Source organism: Diuraphis noxia, unplaced genomic scaffold (genome assembly GCF_037042655.1).
Source record: "Diuraphis noxia isolate RWA-SAM2 unplaced genomic scaffold, SU_Dnox_SAM2 contig0004, whole genome shotgun sequence".
Classification (NCBI taxonomy): domain Eukaryota; kingdom Metazoa; phylum Arthropoda; class Insecta; order Hemiptera; family Aphididae; genus Diuraphis; species Diuraphis noxia.
In genome coordinates, this window is record NW_028301714.1 from 51,286,021 (window position 1) to 51,308,612 (window position 22,592).

At 26.9% G+C, this 22,592-nt stretch overlaps 1 protein-coding gene across 1 annotated transcript; it reads right to left on the minus strand.

Moving 5' to 3' along the window:
* Positions 1–1,843: 1,843 nt before the first annotated feature.
* Parp1 (Poly-(ADP-ribose) polymerase) lies at positions 1,844–14,573 on the minus strand. Its single transcript, XM_015521442.2, has 18 exons — positions 13,969–14,573; positions 12,912–13,053; positions 11,110–11,249; positions 10,292–10,512; positions 9,989–10,187; positions 9,235–9,440; positions 9,053–9,148; positions 8,832–8,989; positions 7,739–7,890; positions 7,378–7,673; positions 7,115–7,313; positions 5,984–6,106; positions 3,894–4,109; positions 3,690–3,821; positions 3,403–3,621; positions 3,100–3,260; positions 2,856–3,035; positions 1,844–2,600 (listed from the first exon to the last, which is right to left on the minus strand). The coding sequence occupies exons 1-18, from the start codon at positions 14,083–14,085 to the stop codon at positions 2,528–2,530; spliced, it is 3,030 nt and encodes a 1,009-aa protein (XP_015376928.2). The 5' UTR covers positions 14,086–14,573; the 3' UTR covers positions 1,844–2,527.
* Positions 14,574–22,592: the final 8,019 nt, after the last annotated feature.

Sequence of the window (22,592 nt, forward strand, 5' to 3'; positions counted from 1 at the left end):
ATTAATGTTGAGTAAAACAATAATAGTTATCTAGTTGATTTAAAAAGTGTATTACCAGTGGGGCAACTAGGCTAACTGGGGCCCTATTGTCACTTTTAACTAAGGGGCCCTAATTAAAATTATTTATGCTTATTATTGTGAACAAAATTTGGTCGATAAAATGATAAATTGCCAAAAGGAAAAAATTAGGTAATGTATTTAATGATATAACTTATACTTATACACTTGTAAGTTGTAACAACTGTTTCTAATCAGTTTACTGAAATGGAAGTGGTAATTACTATTCATTATCAATACCACATATTAAAATTAAGTTAATATATTTATTAAAAGTTTTACCAACCAAATAACAACATAAATCATAATATTCTTATAAAAACAAATAAAAATTATAACTTTTAAGACTACACTAGTCATTTATATACTATACATTTTAATATTTTAGAGTAATATAATGAAAACTATATTGTTAAAAGTATTTTAAATTTGTTTTCACTTAAGAAAAAGAAAATGTATTTGAATTAACACTGAAACCAAACATATTTATAAGCAGTGGTGTAGTGTAGTGTACACGCGGGTACACCGCGGCGTGTACTCGCCTCCCAATTTTAGATTAATGCTTCATGCTAGTACCTTTAACGAAAATCTTGGTTCGCGGGTACACTGACCATGAAGGCATGAACCACATACGTATTAACGTTACCCAATTATACCTAGGCAATAAAATTTATTTAAGAAATATTATTGGGTAGTATAATATATTAAATTTTGATATTCAATAACAAAAAAAAGATAAGCGTTGTAAATTGTTTACTATTGTCATAGAACAATATAGAAGCAAATCTCGATCAGTTAATTGGGTTTACGTTTACCCATGATTTAAAAGTACCTATCTTAGATCCTTGATTACCCGTATTCAAAATATGAGGTTAAAATATATCAATCATAATTTATGAGGTTCTATTGTATATTATATAGACAAATAGATTTTTTTGAATTGTACAAGTACCGAATAATGGTGGGATGACTGGGGGGGGGGGGGGGGGGGGTTGTAGGGCGTAGGCTCCAAATTTTTTTTTACAATGATTAAGGCGTTTACCCATGATTTTTTTTAGGACTACATCACTGTATATAAGCATTCACAAAAAAGATGCAAAATAAATGCAATAATTTCACTGTACTAGTCATTATATATAAATTATAAATAGGTATATAAATATAAATGATCAAAATGTCATGATTTTTATATTTATTGTGAAACTTATTATCAAATATGGAAATAGATTATTTTATTTAGGCTGGGGCCCAGGGGCCCCTGCAGTCTTTGGGCCCCGGTGTTTGACACTCCCCCCCCCCACCGGTAGTTGCGCCACTGTGTATTACTATAAATAGAGCACAAATTTGTATGCATTTGCATATTTATCCTGGTTCATTATATGAAATGCTAAAAGGGTAGATTATTTGTTGACACATAACAATTCAAAGTGATACATACATTATACATACATATTTCGATGTAACCCATTTTTTATCTTATGATTTAAATTGCATATTTAAGGTGTTTTCGGTTGAATTAGAAATCTTTGAAATAATTAAAAATTTTAATAGAGAGAAAAATATTATATTTTTATAATTTCGACTAATATTGGAATAAATTAAGATATATTTGTAAGCCTTCATGGCTGCCCAAAGGAATTGAATTTCTTTTTAATAAATTAAAACAAAATATTTAGGTACCAAAGTAAATTCATTTTAGGATATAATTGTGATATTAATTGGTTCTTAAATCTTATTTTTTTCTTATAGATAACTAATAAAACACATTAAAAAAAAAGTATTAATGTAACACTTGCTTAATTATAAATTTATTAGTTTAATAAAATATTCAAAAAATAATTGTCAATTGTTGAGTGTGTATTTTTTATCCCTTGTGTGTTTGAAAATATGCATGTTATTTAAGATTTATTAATCTAAAATTCAAAATAGGTAGGGTCACTAATGGGTGGCTTCTTCCATCGAAAGATTCAAGTGTAATTACTTTATCCACATTTACTTATCGTTCTAGCTAAAATTAGATTGTAATGCCTTATAAAAATAAATTTAAAAAATGTTGACTAAAACATGGGAGAGGGGGGATGGCACTAATTATAAGAGAGAAACTGTTATACATTGTGAAGTGATTTTTCAACAGACCAGACAGAATGCATTTATAATTTATCCTTACTGGTGAAACAATAGTGGTTCTGAATGGTTTGAGTTTGATATTTCATTAACTAATAGCTGTTATTAAATTATATTTAATGATTAATGTAGTTATAAATTATAATATGTGTTAATTGTTTACAGATCAAGTTAAATCAATTTTTACTTTGAAATTTTACATTTATTTCAGTAACCTTCAGAAATACAGAATACAAACTTACTTTTAATGGATAAAAAAAAATGTTACCTTTAAGTAAAAAAAAAATATAATAATAATAATAATTAATAATAATGAGGTAATTTAACATACATTTTAATTTAACTTCTAGTAATTAAAATTGAAATCCACTTTGACTAAGTAACGAATTTTAACCTGTGATATGTCATAGACAATAAATCTGAAAAAGTAAATGTTAAAGAAATGATATACTAAAATGCTATTGCAATAAAGCTAGAATACAGTGAAACCTCTATTTACAGACATTTAACTCTTCTGCATAATAAACATGGGAAAATAATTCATAATAGTAAATAATTTGATTCACCTATGATATCTGCAATAGATGGCTTTTACTGTATTAATATATCATGAGTACACAAATAAAAGTTTGTAAAATATGATAAGGTTCATTTCAAATGTAAAAAAAGGATACTCATTGTATAGTAATGATGTATCGTCGATATTTGAAGAAATTGGTTTCCCAAGGGGCACTTCAATTTTATCTTCGATAAATAATGATTCAGCAGGATCAGGTTTTGTTCTACCAATTCCCATACAGCTGTGCTTTCCAGACGGTAATTTTTCTATGTACTCGGATGCTTTACACTCAACCCTAAATTAAACAATATTACATAGTTAATTAAATCATAAAATATTCCAGTTAAATCAATACATACATGTTACCCAGTGCAACTTCACACAATAGTAATAAGCCGGTATTATTGCCATGAGACGCCATACAATAATTGGCAGATTTTGACACCATGTCAGCAAAATATATTCCTTTACCAAACATGTAACCGGTAACTGGAGCTTCTTTGGGAGCAATGCGTAAACCCTAAAGAAAATAATTAGGTATACTCTTTTATTATAATTTATAATATAATTTGTATATAAATAAATATAAAAATACAATAATATATAAATACATAATATATTTATCCACTATATTCAATTTATTTTAATAGAGATTAATGTACTTGAGAAAGTATAGCTGCAAAATTAGTGATACGTGAACCATGCCACAATAGTTTACGATTGTGCAATTTTTTAAATGGCTTAAATCGTTTTTCTTCGCCAGATCTAATTACTTTAAAAACATCTGAGATATTTAAAGAATAAGAGCTATGAGTTTCGGCATGAGTATTTATTATGTACTGTTGAATGAAGGTAAACTCATTCATATCAGAATGCAATACCTGAAGAATGAAATCAGAATATTAATATTTATTTGAATTAACTCCCATAATGATAATTTAGAACTCACATCAATAGCACAATTTAATTTCATAAAATGAGTATCAAGAGGATGTAACATAGATTCTTCAGAAGTTTTATTGTCCATCATGCTGTATGCAATTTGGATTTCCATCAGGCTTCCTATCATTTCTAACTTTGACTAAAAAAAAAATTGCAATTTCCAGTGTTTCCGCTGTCTTCAATTCATTATTAAATTAACATTATTACATACATTAAGAATTTCTTTTGAATCAATAAGCTGTGGTGTTTTAATGCCAAAGTCATGTGGTATCAGAGAATAAAACTTGTTAGTAGCCATGACCACATTGTCTCTTTTATTTTTTTCGTCGTTCAAATCTATTATACTATTTAATTCACTCAATGTACTGTATGCTTGTTGCAATTGGTTGCGACTCAATTTTCCCAGTGGCATTTTTTGTAAATCCAACTAAAACATATCATCATAACTTAAATGCAAAATAATAATTTTTAAACTGAATACAATGAAAGTGCTAAAATAAAGTACTGTTTAGCAACAAATAATATTAAAAATCAATATTTTGAGAACCAGTAATTCCTTTATTTTAGTGAAGCTGAAAACGTTATTGGCTAATAGTCTGGATACTATTGGTTTTTTTTGTAGCGTGCTAACAATACAGCTACTCTCTTAAAAAGTAACTCGCTATTACTATTGCTCCTTTTTTTTTTTATGTAGGTACTGTCTGACACTATTGTTTAAATTTGGGGAGTTACTTTTACACTACATTTTTTTTTTTAAATGTTCTTATAGAAAACTGGTGGTGTATAATTTGTACTGATATTTAAAATTTGAAACTGAACAAGATTTAACTTTGCAAGTTAATCAAAATTCATTAATACAGTCTTCATTATTATAATGTTCATAAAAAATATAATATTTATCAAAGTATTTTAACTATCATCAAATAGGTTGAAGGTATTTATTATTTACAAAATAATTTATATTTTTGCTATATTAATCAAAAATTTCTTGCGCTTAAGTATTTTGTTAGTTTAGATGTATTGTAGCAATACTATATTAATTACTATAAATAAAGTAGCGTCGCTTCACTTACCACTACTTCATAGTGACTACTGCTTACCAGTAATCAAAATAATTATCTAATTAATAACAATGATTCATAGTAATATCAATCCAAATTTTATAATCAAAACATATTTCCAATCTAAATAATGAATGGTTTCTAATAGTAGTTTAATTATTAGTTTTTTAGAATGAACACTAAAATAAACAGCCAAAAAATATGTTTATTTAATATTGATAAATATTTTAAGGATTTTACCATATTCACTGGTATCTTTCATTTTTAGATTCACTTAATTTTGTACTTATTATAATATTATTTTCTGAAGATTAAGTTGATTTTAGTTAATCAATGCTTAACTGGACGACAATTAGACTATAAAGTTGTGTAAGTTACATTATATGATACATACACAGCTTCAAAGGAGATTATATTGGTTCTTCACATCACGACTGACGTTCGAGAAAGCCCGGAACCCAAATTTCCCAATCTACATGTCACTTGGCACACAGTGACCACGTGACAGACAATGATCATATCCGAATTTGTACAACTTGCATACACCATGAAATACGCGTTGTCAGACGGATAATTGGTGAGGCAATTACTCCCAGACAAAAACTGGTATAATCACTTTTGAAACGGAGCATAAAGAGCACAATGTGCCCACCAATAACTACGGTGCAATACCCCTCACTGCTCTCAGAATAATAAATATGCTTAGGGCCGCTTTCACCAAATACTTTAAACATCGATTACGCTTAATCGACTGATAACAGTTATTTAACCAGCCAAATTCGGCCGATTAAACCCCGGTTTACCTTAATCGTAGTTTTAAGTAGTGGTGAAACCGGCCCTTAATGTATATCTTATAATCAGTGTTTTTATCAGTATAATCATACTAACATAAACCTAAACTAAAAAGTCTGAGTATAAGACATTCACCAACTTTCAAATTTGGTGTTAATTAACATACGAACTATATAATTTAGAAGAACAACCATAATGTAAATGCATGAAAAATTATGACACAAATAAAAATCATAAAAACATTGATAATCTAAAATCAAGTTTTAACAACAATCAACAAGTAACCAAAATATTAATCAGTCGTTTTAAACGATTAATGGTGAACATTGAATTTTAATTATTGTTAAAGACACAGCAGTTATTGATCACCATAACCTGTCAATCTATTTATTTTTTCTTTAAAACAATTATAAGCTCTTACATTAAATTAACTTATGTGATAACTTACTTCAAATTCGTACATAACTTTTTTCATAGATTCAACATCAAATAGTAAACGAATCAGCCTTTGTACTGGTTCAGGTAACTTACATGGTATATTACTAATAGAATCAAGAGTTTTGGATTCATCCTAAAACACAAATTAATAATAATAATTATTAATTAATTCAACAAATATAAATATGCAATCTTTACAAGACTTAAAGTTTCTAATACCTGTTTGTACAAAAAAGTAAACAGATGCATTTCAACATAGATTAAGAAAAGACAAAATGCTTAGTAATATCAAGAAAAAACCTACAGAAACCTAATTAGAAGATATGGTGATTAAAATAGTAATGCCTAGCTGTAAAAATAAGTTCCCATGCAATAGTCACTATGAACTTTTGATGAAAATAAATACTAAAAAAGTAGTTTAAAAATAGTTTTGAAATCTAACCAGCAGAACCAAAGTGTTTAAAATATTCTATGCTATCGTACAACAATGAGCACCCATCATTCCAAACCCCCCCTATTTTTATAATTTAACAATCAAATACAAATCAAAGCATTTACAAATAAATAATGTAACATTTAGTCGTATATTTTTAAGTTAAAACGTATATTCTGGATGCAGTACTCTACAGTATCTTATGGTATAGGTAGGTACTATGGGTAATAGCACTAATGGATGGGTGGGCGGAAGTGTAAATTGTAAGTTTGCTTATGGGTCATTTTAAGTTCGTTTTGCCACTGTTCAAAAACATTAAAATTAAAGGGGAACAATGTAAAGATGGTAATTTATCATTATTTTAAAATATCTAATTAATAATTATTATGTAATTATTTACTAAAAATTAAAATTTATTGTAGCCTATGATATTTATATTTTTATTATTCGCCGAAAAATGTTACAAGCTTAATCGTGTAGAATATAATACAGAATAGTACAGAATTTTCTTTTTTATTCAGTTATATGGAAACCTACCTAAAACAGAAATTTTTATTGGTCCCGTGCAATTCTACATAAGACAGGTTTTACTGCACTAGGAATAGACAATTGTTGAGAGGTAGCTGTTGATAAGAATTGATGAAGAGGTGGTTAACGACTAAAGGTTAGAATTTTCTATAATAAGTCAAATAAAAAGATCAAGATTACCTGTCCATAATCAGTTTCAACAGGAACTTTTTTACCAGGCATTTTTACAAAATGATTTCTATTTCTCCATGCATTTCCAGTTTGATCTTCATAAAATAATTCAAAACTTTGTTTGGCCTCTTGTAACGATTTATGCTCAATTGTCTTAAAACCTCCTATAGTGGTACCAATTCTTCCCCAAGAACGGAATACCCAATACCTGTTTAGAAAAATAATGGATTAATTTGTATAATAAATAGATATATTTAAAATGTATAGAATACCTGTTATTATTGTCAGACTCTAATAATTGCAATTTATAATATGAGTTTTTACCGGTCAGCACATCAGAAAGACACAAATTTGCATTCCATACTTCATTATTTTGCTTATAAACATGAGCTTTATGTTCAAGTGCAGACTGTGGTTCAACGGCAATACCACCTTTTAAGGTCAACTTCACACTTGTTGGTACACTTTTCTCATACATACTTTTTCCTGATATTTTACTTTTTAAATTGCTTTTATTTTTATAATCTAATTCCAATTCTTTTTGTCTTTTTTCAATTCTTTCTTTGGCCTAAATTAAATTAATTATTTATACTTTATATTGTACAGTAAAAAAATGATAATAACAATAACTACTTTTCCTCCCCAAGGTGCAGAGTTTAGTATAGTTATCAATTCAATTGCATTGCCACCTTTATCAATAGCATCAAAAAATTGAGTAGGTTCAACAACTTCTATTTCGAAACTTTCGGCTTCTTTTATCTTCACATTCTTTTTAATGATGCTGTCTGTTTAAAATGAAAATATTATTCGAATCAGAAATAACAGTAATAATTAAATATAAATATCGATTAACCTAACTTATAAGAATAAATTTAAAAAGTGTTTAATAAGTTTTATAAGTTATTCATGCTAAACAAATTTAAACAACTCAAATGTATTTAAAACAATTATATTCAAATTTTTCAGATTATTTTATTAAATTGGACAATGAGAATGGTATTTAATCAGTTATAGAGAAATCAAAGATATTGTAGGGAAGCCCCTTTATACATTTGCTATTTTGTAAAGGGCATTGCACTATATAAATGAATTATTTTAATGAAATATATTTTTCAAAAAAAAATTGGGCTTACATCTTATTAATATTTTTAAATTTCTATTTTAACAACAAACCTTAATCACATTTTTTTTCAAACTCAAAAACATTTTTGTCACTATTCAAAACAAAAAAGAGTAAATTTTAAAGTAACCTAAAAGATAACAATTAATCTCGAGAATTTTATCAAGTATAAAAAATGCTTATCAACATTTGGAGAAAATGTCGCATATCTACTATTATTTGTTTTTGAGTTATACTATAAAACAATAACAATTTTGTTAAATATTGGTATTAAGTATAAATTCAGTGCTTTCCTTGATATTTTTTTTTTGTTTTTCTCAATGATTTAAAAAAAAATATTGAGAATTTTAAAAAATAAATTTTTCTTTTTCTTCTACTTTCCGTGTATACAGATCCTATTAGGTAGACTGCTTATTTTAATATTATTGTCATTTGCCATAAGTTCTACTATGGCATATTAAGAATAATTTACCTGAACAAACCCCTACCCTCTCACCTTAGTAATATGTTAAGTTTATAAATTATTACTTAGATTTTGATCATTTAAAACCATAAAAAATGAAAAGCCAAAAAAACTGAAATAATTTTAAATCATAATAATAATACCTGTGTTTGCAAAAACAGCTGCAACATTATTAGTACAATGAGAAATTAATGTACCACCAAATTTTGCAACTTTAAGTTTAATTTGTTTCAGTTCTAAGCCTTTTAATGAAGTTGTAAACTCCATATTTTTTAGTGGAAGAATACGAGTTACTTTTACTCTGAAATGAAAATGTAACACAAATAAATAACATCTAATTATTTTGAAATCATTTTGAACTTACAGGCCCTTATCATTTTGCGTGGTAGATGATTGCGTTATAGAAGTTCTATCAGATTTTTCAAACAAACGATTCAGTATTTTGCACTTATACTTTTTACTAAAAGAAATTTTAATTTCACAATTAAAGAAACATTTATAATTGAAATTGAAAAAATATAAAAATCAAATAAATTTTTTTCTTACAGAAAATCATCTTTTTCAAGAATATGCTTAGGAATTTTGAACTCCACACGATGTGGTTCAACCATAACTTTTTCACATTTTAACCACTCATTTTTATATCCTAAACATTGATATCCAATACCACTTCTAAAAACTAATTGACCTTCACATTCATCACAAGGAAGTAATGCACCAAAAGCCATTAAATCTGATAATCTATCATATATCTAGAATGAATATCAAAATGTATTAGTAATAAGTACATTTGAATATATATATATAATTAAACAAGCATAAAGGTGATTTATATAATTTAAATAATTTAATACTATAGTAACAAAAATAAAGCTCTTTGTTCACAATTCTTTTTATTATGGCCCATTCTGATATGAAGCATACATGCTCAAGTTCTTTGCCTAGTTCAATCATTTGTTTAGTAGAATTTTAGTCTCCTTGATTTTTGCAATACACTATTTGGGGAGGGAGAGGATGGCAGCTTATTTTCTAGACAATTACCTGCCTAGAAAGAAATATCACCTCTGACATGATTTGAGCAAGTTTCAGAGTGCATGCATTCACTGTCTAAATCCACTTACACAATTAAGGTTTATTGAGAGTAACTTATGCTATATTTTTTTATAAATTTATTCAGATTCCCAGAAATAATTTAATTCTTATTTAGGATAAAAAATAATAATATTAATTTAGTATGAAATACAAACCACCAAATATGCACATTCCATTGTATTTTAAATTAAAAATTTGAATTACATACCGCCCCGATATTTGACTCTGGTACTTCTTGTTTATTATACTCCAAAAGTTCTTTACATATTTTAACAGAACACGATTTTAAATAATCTCTATATTTGAATATCAATTTATTTTGTTTTTTTATTTCCAAATCTGAGTGATCATTAGACTTCATTTTTTTACTTGAACTGGGTCCATCAGTTTCATCTAAATTACCAACACTTAACAACAACAATTAAGTATAGGAACAATTATAATTGTCATAATTATAACTATATAATTATAAGTAATAAATAAAAACAAATTAACCAAAAAATTAACTCACATATTAGTCGTTGTAGTAGACATTCTAGGCAACAAATTTATAAGATTAGTTTTATCTACTTCATTTAAGTTAATGAAGCCAGATAGAGAGGAAGCAAGATCCAAGAATCCTAAATCTTGCCTAAGTTTAACAAAACATTCTAAATGGTGCCATCTATTTATACCACCGAAACGTCGACCTTCGTCACTATCATAATCCATTTTTCCTATACGAATATCCTCCTAAAAAAATTATGAAAACATTAGTGATAAAATGTTCAAAATATTTTAACTCTTTCTGAGCTATTTATTGTTATAATAAGATGTTTTAGATAAATAATTTTTTGCTCCATCAAAAAACTTAAAAATTTAATGTTAAGTTCTTCATAAATTGTTTTAATATTGACTCAAAAATTTGGTACACATAAATAATTTTATTTTTTTTTAGCATTTTAAGTCAAAATCAAGAAACGAAAATTAGAAAGTTGCAAATGATTTTAATGTCTGAAATCTGTAACAATTTTTCTTTTTATACCCATGATTTGAAAACTTAATACAGGATTTCTTAAATGTTTTTCTATGATATTAAAAAAAAGTTTGCAGGAAACTTTATCACGTCTTAATAAGAGTTAAAAGATCAAATTTGCTACCTATTATCACTAAAACAACATTATTATAAAGTATAAGTAGGCTCAATACTCAGAAATACAGAAATGTTTTATTTAACACATCCTTTAAAATTAAATACTTAACAACTACTGTTTGTAAAGCAGTACCTACTTGTCTAACTTTTTAAATTAATTTAGAAAATGAATTTAATGCTATTAATTACATTCATACTTTTATAATTTTTTCTTGACACCCACAACAAACAGCTCGTCCGGATTTTGCATATTCCACATTAAAATTTGTGTCCTCCTTTTTTTTTCCATTTGATTTTTTCTTTGTTGATACAGGATCAGCAGTTCCAACAAGAGATTCTAAAGAAAAATTAAATACTATAATTTTTACAGATGGGAATGTTTGTCAACTACTCATTTTATTTAAAGACAAGAGACAACATCATTTAGAGAATAAAGTAATAGTTTTCAACCAGTAAATGGTCCCATTTTGTATATAAAATTAAATAATGAGTTAAAAAAAATAGCATTACTTATCTATACATATGAAATTTTCAAAAAATGTCTACTCTTCTAAAGCAATTTGCTTATTATAAGTCTAATAAGAAAATTTTCTGGGGCAAAAAATAGAAAAATTTAAAACACTTCCTGAAAAGTTTTTACCATAGATAAATAAAAATATTAATGATACATAAGTACAATGTTTTTAGATAAGCATTTAAAGTTCAAATTTCAACAAAATTTGTTTAAGTTATAACAATTAGTAGTGTCAATGGACTCTCCCTTCCCTCAAGCCGTCCAGACTGGTAAAAATGTTATCTAAATTACTTATTGTATTATGTTATACAGATTGTATATTTTTTTCTACTTTAATAAAAAAAAAAAAAAAGTTATAACAATTTGGAAATAATTTTTGGTCAAGAATAATTGATATTATAACCTATTATATATTATTATATTTATACACACTAATAGTAAAATAAATTACATTTATATATTTTATTAATATGTTTTAAAATAAACATAGTAATAGAGGCTAATAGGATTATCTGTCTTCACTTAGAATCGTTCTTCATCTGCAGTGGTTTATCATAAAATTTAAATTTAACACATATAGGTACATAACTCTTACTTCTCAATGACAAGATACACTTAATGCTTACAGTATAGCTTAATTTAAGTTTTTTGAGTTGTCATTTAAAAAGTTTAAAAGATTGGTATGATATGAAATAGTAATTATTTAGTAAACATAGTTAGGTTATCCAATATATTTAAAAAAAATAGAAATATGTGATTGGCCTTTTTTATACCTTTTTTTCTGTCCAAAAAACTAGGAGTGGGTGGGAAATTATTCATCACAATATTACCACTCAGTCCTATATTACTTATTCACCAGACTTCAAATATTATACTTAGGTGGGACCGTGTTTTGCGAACATTTTGCCCCCGCCTTTTCGTTCCCGTCAAAAAAACCAGTCCCCGGACGTTTCGTCTCTGGCAATTTTTAAGATAGGACGTTTCGTCCTGGAGAGATATTAGACATAGGACATTTGGTCCCTGGCATATTTTAATAAGTACTTTAATTTTAAATGAACAATTTAATGTTTAAATGACAATATTACAAAATTACAAATACATAATCAATATTCACACAATATAATTATACAAATAGTCAAAATTTAAATAAATCACAATTATATTAATTAAAATTATTTTTTCTTGTTTGCTAGTATTATTACTTCGAAATTTAATATATTTAATGTCTGAATGCTGTTTATTTAGAAACCTGAGAACCAAATGTCCTTTAATCAAAATATGCCGGGGACCAAACGTCCTAAGTCTTATAACTCTCCGAGACGAAACGTCCCATCTTAAAAATTGCCGGGGAAGAAACGTACGTGGACTGGTTTTTTTATGGGGGCGAAATGTCCATTTACCCCTCTAACCACCCTGGATAGCTGACTTTTGACTAGGCCTCTTATTTACCTAGTACATTATACAAATTATCTTGATTAAAATTACCTAATTTAGTCTTGATTTTTTTTTGATCTTCCCATCTAATTGAATCAAAATGACCAATATCACCAACTGTTTTAGGTCGTTGTTTTGCAAAAAAACAATTGAAATGGTACCAATTTGGCTGTTTACCATCAAACATAGGAGACTGAAAATATAAATATAGTTTAAAAATTAAATGAAAATAATTAGTTATTCAAATTAAATATGTTTTTTCAATTAAATAGTTATCTTATAACAAAACTTATTTATTTTTTGTTTATTGTTTATAAAATGTATGATAATAATATATTTCTACTTTATCTGACACCCATATTGGAATTTTTTGTTTCAATCCAATGTATTTTTTAATATTGAATACAATGGTACAAACAGAAACTGGTATAGATCATTAGTTTTGCCTGGTAAAATATAAATGTATCCATTTTTTATTTGAAATATTAATTAATTTATACAATTTAAAAAAAAACTATCAATGTAACAGAGCTAATGATACAAATACATTACACAAATGTGATGGTACAACTGAAAATAATTGATATTGTATTAAATTAGAGGACACCATACCCATATTAGTAGGAAAATATGTATTCTGTAATCTAACAAATGTACAATATAGCAAACTTACGTTCAAAAACACAAATTTTTTGTTCTTACTCTTTAGGAAAAATAATTAAGTTTTGAAATGGTATGATTTGATAAAGAATTTTATTGATATTTAAATTTAAAATGTATTTAAATTGGTTAAAAAATTAAATATCAATAAAAAAACCCTATAAAAACCTAACTACAATATACTCTAAATAATATTCTTAGCTTTAATTTGTAAATAATGTTAATTCACTTTAACAACAAAGCGCAATACAAAATTGACTCCACTAATTACAATTTGGAATATCATTAGTATTGTAAAACAGATAACACATGGGAGATCTAACAACTGAAATTATAACACATTATTATAGAAAGGTAGGTAGGTTTTACAGATAAAAATGTACATAACACAATTTCTATGATAGCTACTTAAATTGTGTTTTTGAATATTATATTAATATTGACATACTTGAATCATAACAGCGAGTCTAAGATGATCCTTTTCAATACCTTCCTTACATCCTTTACATTTTGATCTACCACTTTTAGCGTATTCAGCACGATATGGACACTCTTCGATTTCCATAATTAGTATTTTTATTTAAAAAAATTTGAATTTTCACTAATCTTTATTTAAATTACAGAATAACTGCAGTAAACAAAATTCTGTCAACGAAACTTCAAAATTCAAGTGAGTTGTATCATGATCAGAAAGTTATTAAAAAATTAGACGAAGACAGAGTGCAGAGTGTCGGATTGTTGACCAACGACTATATCATATTATATTATATTCGTATTCGATGCCGACAAAAGACAATGAGTGAAATAGAAAAATGAAGCAGTTAATCAGCTATAACAACGAATTGACCTGGGCCCGGCACCATGGAGCATCGAACCACAGTCTAAAAATTTGATCACAACTCACAAGATTATGGGTAGAATACACTGAATACAGACATTACACTATTATAGACACACTGAAAAATGTGAAGTAATAACTAATAACTAATAAGTAAACAATAAATTGGAGGCAAAATATCCGCAATCCGCAATACAATGAAACTAAACTATTATCAGAATTCAAATATTTCAAATATATCCATAAGGTGGGTTTCCAGTTTCCATCACGGTTATATCAAGATCAACAAACGTGGTTTCCTTTATAGTTTTATACAGAGTTGCGTAAATCCTTTGCTGTAATTGGTTGGTTAGATAAGGTCACCATACTATTAACCATGTTACCATGTTGTTGACCATAGCTGAACAATAATATGATATTACGCCGTGTACACGGCACACGGACTACTGATATAAAGAAAACCATAGACCACGGTTAGGTGAAGACCTTAGATCATATACAATGGATGGAAAACCATGTCCTATCTTGCCCATGTTAGCAGCACAGATTATATAATCTGTGTTAGCAGGTTGAAGCACATATTAGCGACGAGTCGCGAGATGAGATGAGCGATCTGCGCATGCGTGCATGTATACTCTTCACATGTTTATTTTATAAATAAAAACGCGGGATATTCAAAATACTAATATAGTTATTTATTTTATTAATTATTTATCACAGAACATACAATATTAGCATGGACTAAGATATATCTTAGTCCATGAATTTTAGTTATTACTACTTACTAATTTTTAAATAATATTAATTTTGTTATATTAATAGATGAATAATAGATTTGTGTATTTAATATTTATATGAGATATGACGAATTTTTAGTATGAATTCCCAAGGAAGATGCAATTTTTTTAATAAATATGCGACGAGTATACATGCACATGCGCAGATCGTGCATCTCATCTCGTGACTCGTCGCTAATATGTGCTTCAACAAATCGGGACATGGCTCCATCCATTGTATATGATCTAAGGCACGGTCTTAGAAGATCTTCTATGACCGTGATCTAAGGTGAAGACCGTGTCATACATAGATAATAGATAATGGTGCCATACTATAGGCGCTAGAGGGGGAGGACTCAGTGCACAAGTCTCCGTGGGTGGAGGTCAGAGGGCCCGTGTCTACTTATTTGTTTTTCATAATTGTATGGCATTCCGAGAAAAAAAATTTAGGGCCCCAAAATACGTAATGTCGTCACTAGTGCCATAGACGATAGACCTATAGGTTAATGGGTACACACGAATTGCGTACCAAAACAGGTGGACGAACCTTTTTGAACGAATTGCGTCCCGGACGCAATTCGTGTTAGTTTTTCATCTACAGTTAATTATTGTAAGTGGTTCCTAAAACGATATTGTCACAATAAAGATATACCAGGTTATATAAAAATAATGAAATTTAATTGTAAAAATATAATAATGTCATAATAATATAAATTATATGTCATAATTAATCACATACCATAGTCCATAGTTACTTATCGATTGGGAAGTCCGTATACTGTATAGTCCCTAATATTTTTATCGAAAATATCCATCTGGTCGGAGCTATTGCTTTACACTGCGTATACCACCGCTTGTCCGTCGAACTAAAAATGCATTGGTTTATTTTTAATTCGATAAAAAACGCCGCGAAATACGCTGCGTTCGAAACGCGGCGAATACGCCGTGTATAGCTCCGGCATAAAAGTACAAACCACTAAAAATAAGTTTTCATATAATAATATTATGTTAATGATAAATATTTAATTATTATTATTTTGTTAAAAATTTAAAAATATCAAAATTAAAAATAAATTTGAAAACCACTGGAAACCTCAAAAAATGTTAAGTGATGAAAATGTAACACGAATTGCGTCCGGGACGCAATTCGTTCAAAAAGGTTCGTCTACCTGTTTTGGTACGCAATTCGTGTGCACCAAGGTTAATAGGTATATTAGGTCTATAGATGTATATTTACTTAGATCATATATTGTTAGGAATTATATATACTGTACCTATATGATCTAAGTATATTTACGTGCAAATCGTAAACATACCTAAATATATTTTATTTACCATCTATGATACAAGACTACAACCACGAACTATGAACGTTACCAAGTTACCATACTACAATGTTAAGAAAGCAAGCAAAAATTGAAAAGGGTTACAAATATCGATTGATTTTTATGCCATTTATTTGTACTTTGTACATGACCAATAAAATAATTATTAAACCACGGTTATTGAAAAGTATGTATATTTATGTGTGTATAGCCGTGCATTAAACTTGATTGATTATAAATTTAATTTAAATAAAGCTTTATTCTATTCATATTCATATAGGTACTTGTTTTTCATACATTTAGATTAAACTACAACGCGGCATCTTATATAAAAAAAAGCGGGTAAGTCGTGGATGTCGCTCTGCTGTAAGTAGGTTACAAGTGGGTTACTTAATTAAATTTGAATCCAATGATATTATATCATTGTATACGAAAAACGATTCTGAGCGAAGACGGTTTATCTTTCAGGATATATTATAGATCATTAAAAATTTTCAAATCTTAGATTTAAAAAGAAAATTTTTTATGAATTTCTAGTTTGAAATAATTTGCGAATATTCGTGATTTTTACATATATTTACTTTAAATGCTTATAAATAAAAATTGTGACTATGTATTCCTTTTATTTTGCAACTGCTATTGTAAAAATATGTTAGGAGCCTTGTATAAAATTTTCAAATCTTAGAATTAAAAAGAAAAACTTTCTGAGATAATTTGAACATTACCGTAATTTTTACGTATTTAGTCAAAATTTCAACTTTAAATGCTTATAAAAAAAAATCGTGCCTACGAATATTTAATATTTTTTAACTGCTATTGTTACATTGTGTTAGAAGCCTTGTATTAAATTTTCAAGCTTTTCTACCGAACAAATACATTTTTATCGATATTTACAGAAAAAAAAAATAAAAAAGTTGATAAATTAAAATGTCAGTAAACAGCTCAAAACAAATCTAAATCTTTTGAAAATTTTATCAAGTATATAAAATGCCTATATAAACATTCAGTGAAAATTTCAAGTATCTGCGGTCATTTTTTTTTAGAGTTACACCAAAATAAGGAAATCGCTAAAAGTGAAAATCCAATGTTGTAAAAATTTAAATTTTAAATGCTCATAAAAATTTAATTTGAATTTCCGGTGGAATTTTTATTTGTGATAAAGATTGAAAAACTTGTAAGGAATCTTGTATTAAATTTTGAAATCATAGATTTAAAAAGAAAATTGTGGCTATATATTTATTTTATTTTTCAACTGCTATTGTAAAAATATATTATGAGCCTTGTATTAAATTCTCAAATCTTAGAATTAAAAAGAAAATTTTTTATGAATTTCGATCTAAGATAATTTGAAAATTTGAAAATTTTTTTTAAAAAAAATCGTGCCTATGTATTCTTATAATTTTTTAATCACTATAAGAATAACTTATGACAAACTCTGTATTAAATTTTCAAGTATTTTGATAAGGCCAAAAAAATTTTATCGACACTTCAAAAAAAAATTTTCAGACAAATTGTAAATTTCAGTCGTCTATAAATATCTCAAAAAAAGTCTAAATATTTTGAAAATTAAATCATGTAAAGAAAATGCCAATCCTAATAACTGGTAAAATTTTCAAGTATCTACGACTTATACTTTTTGAATAATAACAAATATTTAAAATCGTTTCAGGATAAATCATTATCTTTACGCTATTTGGTAAAAATTTAAAATTCAAACGCACTTAAAATATTTCCTATAACGATGCTTCGAGTTTTCTCTATAGCTACTTGAAGGAAATCTTATGGAAAACTTAATGTTGTATTTTTAATCCTTAGTTATAAACGCAAAAACTTTTATGATTTTTCAACTTCAAAATTACTTGCAAATTTTCGCGTTTTCGACAGATTTCGTAAAAATTTGAACTATAAACACTTATAAAAAAAAATTGTGACTAACGATTTTTAATATTTTTTAGCTACAATAAGAACAACTCATAAGGAACCTTGTATTAAATTTTCGAGTTATTTTAGTCGTCCGAATTTTTTTTACCAACACTTCAAAAATTTCAGTGGTCTATGAATAATTAAAAAAAAAGTCAAACATTTTTGAAAATTAAACTGTATATAGATAACACTAACATAAACATTTGGTGAAAATTTCAAGTATTTACAGTGATTAGTTTTTGAATTACAACCATATAAAAAAATCTCGAAAACTGATTTTGCGTAAAAATTCCCGTTTTTCTGTCATTTTTTTTGTTTTTCTTGATTTTTTTGAAAAATGTTGGAAAATGTTTAATTTTGAACTTTATAATGCACCAAGGATCTTCACTTTTACATCGGAAACCACCCCCAAAGTTTGAAATCGAAGTATTATTTCGACTAGTTATGCTATACACAGACACAAAAACAAACAAAAAAAAAAAACACACACATCATTGTAAAATCAATACATTCATCACTTCGTTCAGAATCTAAAAGTTGAAAAATTAAAATGTCAGTAATCAGCTCAAAACAAATCAAAATATTTTGAAAATATTATCAAATATATAAAATGCCTGTATAAACATTCAGTGAAAATGTCAAGTGTCTGCGGTCATTTGTTTTAGACTTTTAGAGTTACACCAAAATAAGAAAATCACTAAATGTGTAATATACAGTGAAAATCCAATGTTATAAAAATTTAAATTTCAAATGCTCATAAAAATTTAATTTGTATTTCCGGTGGACTTTTTATTCATGATAAAGAATGACAAACTTGTAAGGAATCTTGTATTAAATTTTCAAATCTTAGATTTAAAAAGAAAGTTTATTATGAATTTCTAGCTTAAAATAATTTGTGAATTTTCGTGATTTTTACGTATTTTGTCAAAATTCAAACTTTGAATGCATGTAAAAAAAATTGTGACTACGCATTGCTTTTATATTTCAATTGCTATTGTAAAAGTAAAAGTATGATAGGAGCCATGTATTAAATTTTTAAATCTTAGATATAAAAGGAAAATGTTTTATGAATTTCTAGCATAAAATAATTTATGAATTTTCGTGATTTTTACGTATGTTGTCAAAATTCAAACTTTGAATCCTTGTAAAAAAAATTTTGACTATGAACTTATTTTGTTTTTCAACTGCTATTGTTAAAATGTGTTAGAAGCCTTGTATTAAATTTTCAAGCTTTTCTGCCTAACAAATAAATTTTTATCGATATGAATTAAAAAAAAACTAATAATGATCGAAAATTTCAAATGTCTATGAATAGTTCAATTTAATTCGAAATTTTTTGAAAATTGCATGGAGGATAGAATATACTTATATAAACAGTCGGTGAAAATTGCATGTATCTAATGTCATTCGTTTTAAAGTTCCATCAAAAACCAAAATCGATTTTGTCGAAAAATGAGTGTGCGTAAAATTTCCCGTTTTTCCCTTAGTTTTTAGTTTGTTTTTCTCGATTATTTAGAAAAGTATTAAGAATTTTTTACTTTTGACCCCCCTAAGTACCAACTAGATTCACTTTCTGATCGAACGAGGTACTGAAGTCAAAAATCGAAGCATTTTTACTGCCCCAAAACGTGATGACAGACACAAAAAAAAAAACACACACATCATGGTAAAATCCATACATTCATCGCTCCGCTCAGAATCTAAAAGTATGATATAATTATATAAACGTGAACTTTATAACCGAATAGAATGTGGATAATAATTTATAGAAGTGTACTATAGATTTAAATCATAAATCTATAAGTTAAAAGTTAAATAGTTTTAACTTTTAAATATTTTTAAACAACTTCAGATTTGATTGATAACTGAATCCCATGTGGATTATTAATTTTAATTTTTTTGGTTATTATAAATGAAGTTTCACAAGAAAGGCCATAGACATAATATAATATAATACAGTGAAACCTCCTTTAACGGACACCTTCAAATAACGGACGGAATTTTGGGAACGGTGAAATGTGTACTCACTATATTTCCCCTCTTAATAGTGGACACCTCCAAATAGCGGACGACGTTTAAGCGACCGAGAATGTCCGGTATTTAGAGGTTTCACTGTATATGTTTTAATATTTATGTCTATGGGAACAATAGTGAAATATATTATTATTAAGAAGTTCATATTCACAATTTTTTTTATAAGCATTCAAAGTTTGAATTTTGACAAAATACGTAATACAAGATTCGATCCTTACGTTTTTTTTCCTCGGAATTTTCGAATTTTCGGCAAAATTTAATTTAATCTACTATATAAAACTACAATGACCAATAGTAAAATAAATTACTTACACAATAATATCATCTAATATACTTAGTAATATTAGACCAGAATTGTTATTTATAAATATAATGATTGTTTGATAAATCATTGAATTCAAATTTAACACATCTATTACAGTTATTCTATCTAGACACCTTATCCTTATGAACAGCACTCACTTAACCATTGATATTTTTTTTTTTGTATTTAAGTGTTTGAATTATTGGAGCGTGGGGAAGTGATTCAAGTTCCTGGTGTTCTCCAATATCTGAATCGAAAGCCAGGTCATACTTCAGGGATATTTTATTGGGCTTAGAATATTGTAAGTACTAATTAGAAATAATAGGACGATAATTGTTTGTTTTTAAACACGTGTATAGTATCATTCATACAATAGCATATAAATATTTGCCAATACAGACATTTACCATTTATAAATAATTCAATATTTATAAATTACATTTTTTATAAAACGTTAGTATTTCGAGTATCTGTGACTATATTGTAAAATGTAAAAATGATAGATGCACCAATGATCAAATAATATTGATGTTGGGAAGATATTTTCTCTAAATCGTGGATTAGAAAATGTTGGCGCATTTATTTTTTCTCCCTCTGACCCAAGCACAACTGCACAACATAGCAATTTATTATGTTCACAATAATTATTATAATCATAATAATTTCTAAGTTTAAATTAAAATAACTTCTTGTAAAATATAAAAGTATGATTATTATCTGGGCCCAGGGCTTCTCTTAGACTTTTTATTTAATTTTAATTTTAAAGCGAGTTGTGAGTATTTTAAGATGTGCGAGCAATTAACGACTTCGAAATACTCCCTCATAATCTATGTATGGAAAACGCTATACAATAGTAAGATATTGCAATTATAAAATTATCTAATTCCGTGTCATTATTATCAGGGCCGTCCCGAAAAAAAAACTATGGGGGGGGTGTAGACTAACTAATTGCCAACTCATTGAGTAAAAAAAATTTTCTCGCTTCGCTCGAACAATATTATCTTATAATGTTATTTTATCATTTTTATTTGCTTTGCGTTTAAAAAAAACACATACTTTTTAAGTTTTATAAATTTAAATAAAAGAAAATATTGTTATTATTCTCTTTGATATCAAATGCAAATAGTAGTATAAATACCAAAATATTATTTTTTATTATGTTGATATTATAAATCATTATATAGTAGGTATATTGTATATAGTACAAAATAATAAATCTACATTTTATTATAAAACAATAGAATATAATTTTGATGAACAGGTATTCAAATAAAAATATTTTAATACATGTTAAACATACAAATATAATATATAATAAATATAAAAAACATAAACAATTTTTTTTTTTATTAAAAATTAAACTTGTAAAATATTAACAGTTAAATTTCTATTCTGCGTTCTTTCAATTTTGACCACTGTTGTGCTAATTTATTAATGTCCAATTGGTCCACAATATCTTTTTCTATTCCTAATATTACTAAGGAATTTAATCGGTCATCCTTCATTGTCGATCTGAGAAATGTCTTAACTAATTTCAATTTACTGAATGTCCTTTCATTCGATGCTACAGTCACTGGAGAAGTTAAAGCCAAACGACATAATAAATTAGCACATGGTAAAATATGTTTGACTTCTTCAGACTTTTCCATTAAACATTTAAAATTGTTTGATTCATTTGGTAACATGTTAAATAATATCTCTAATTGAGCCTGGACTAAATCTAGATCTTTTAGATTGGAATCTATACTATCTGGTGGAAATAAAGAGAGTGAATTTGTGATGTTTTCAAGAGTAATATTTGATTTGTCTAAAGGTTGTGAAAATAATTTGAACAATGGCTGAATAGAAGAAATACATTGTTTTAAGTTGCTA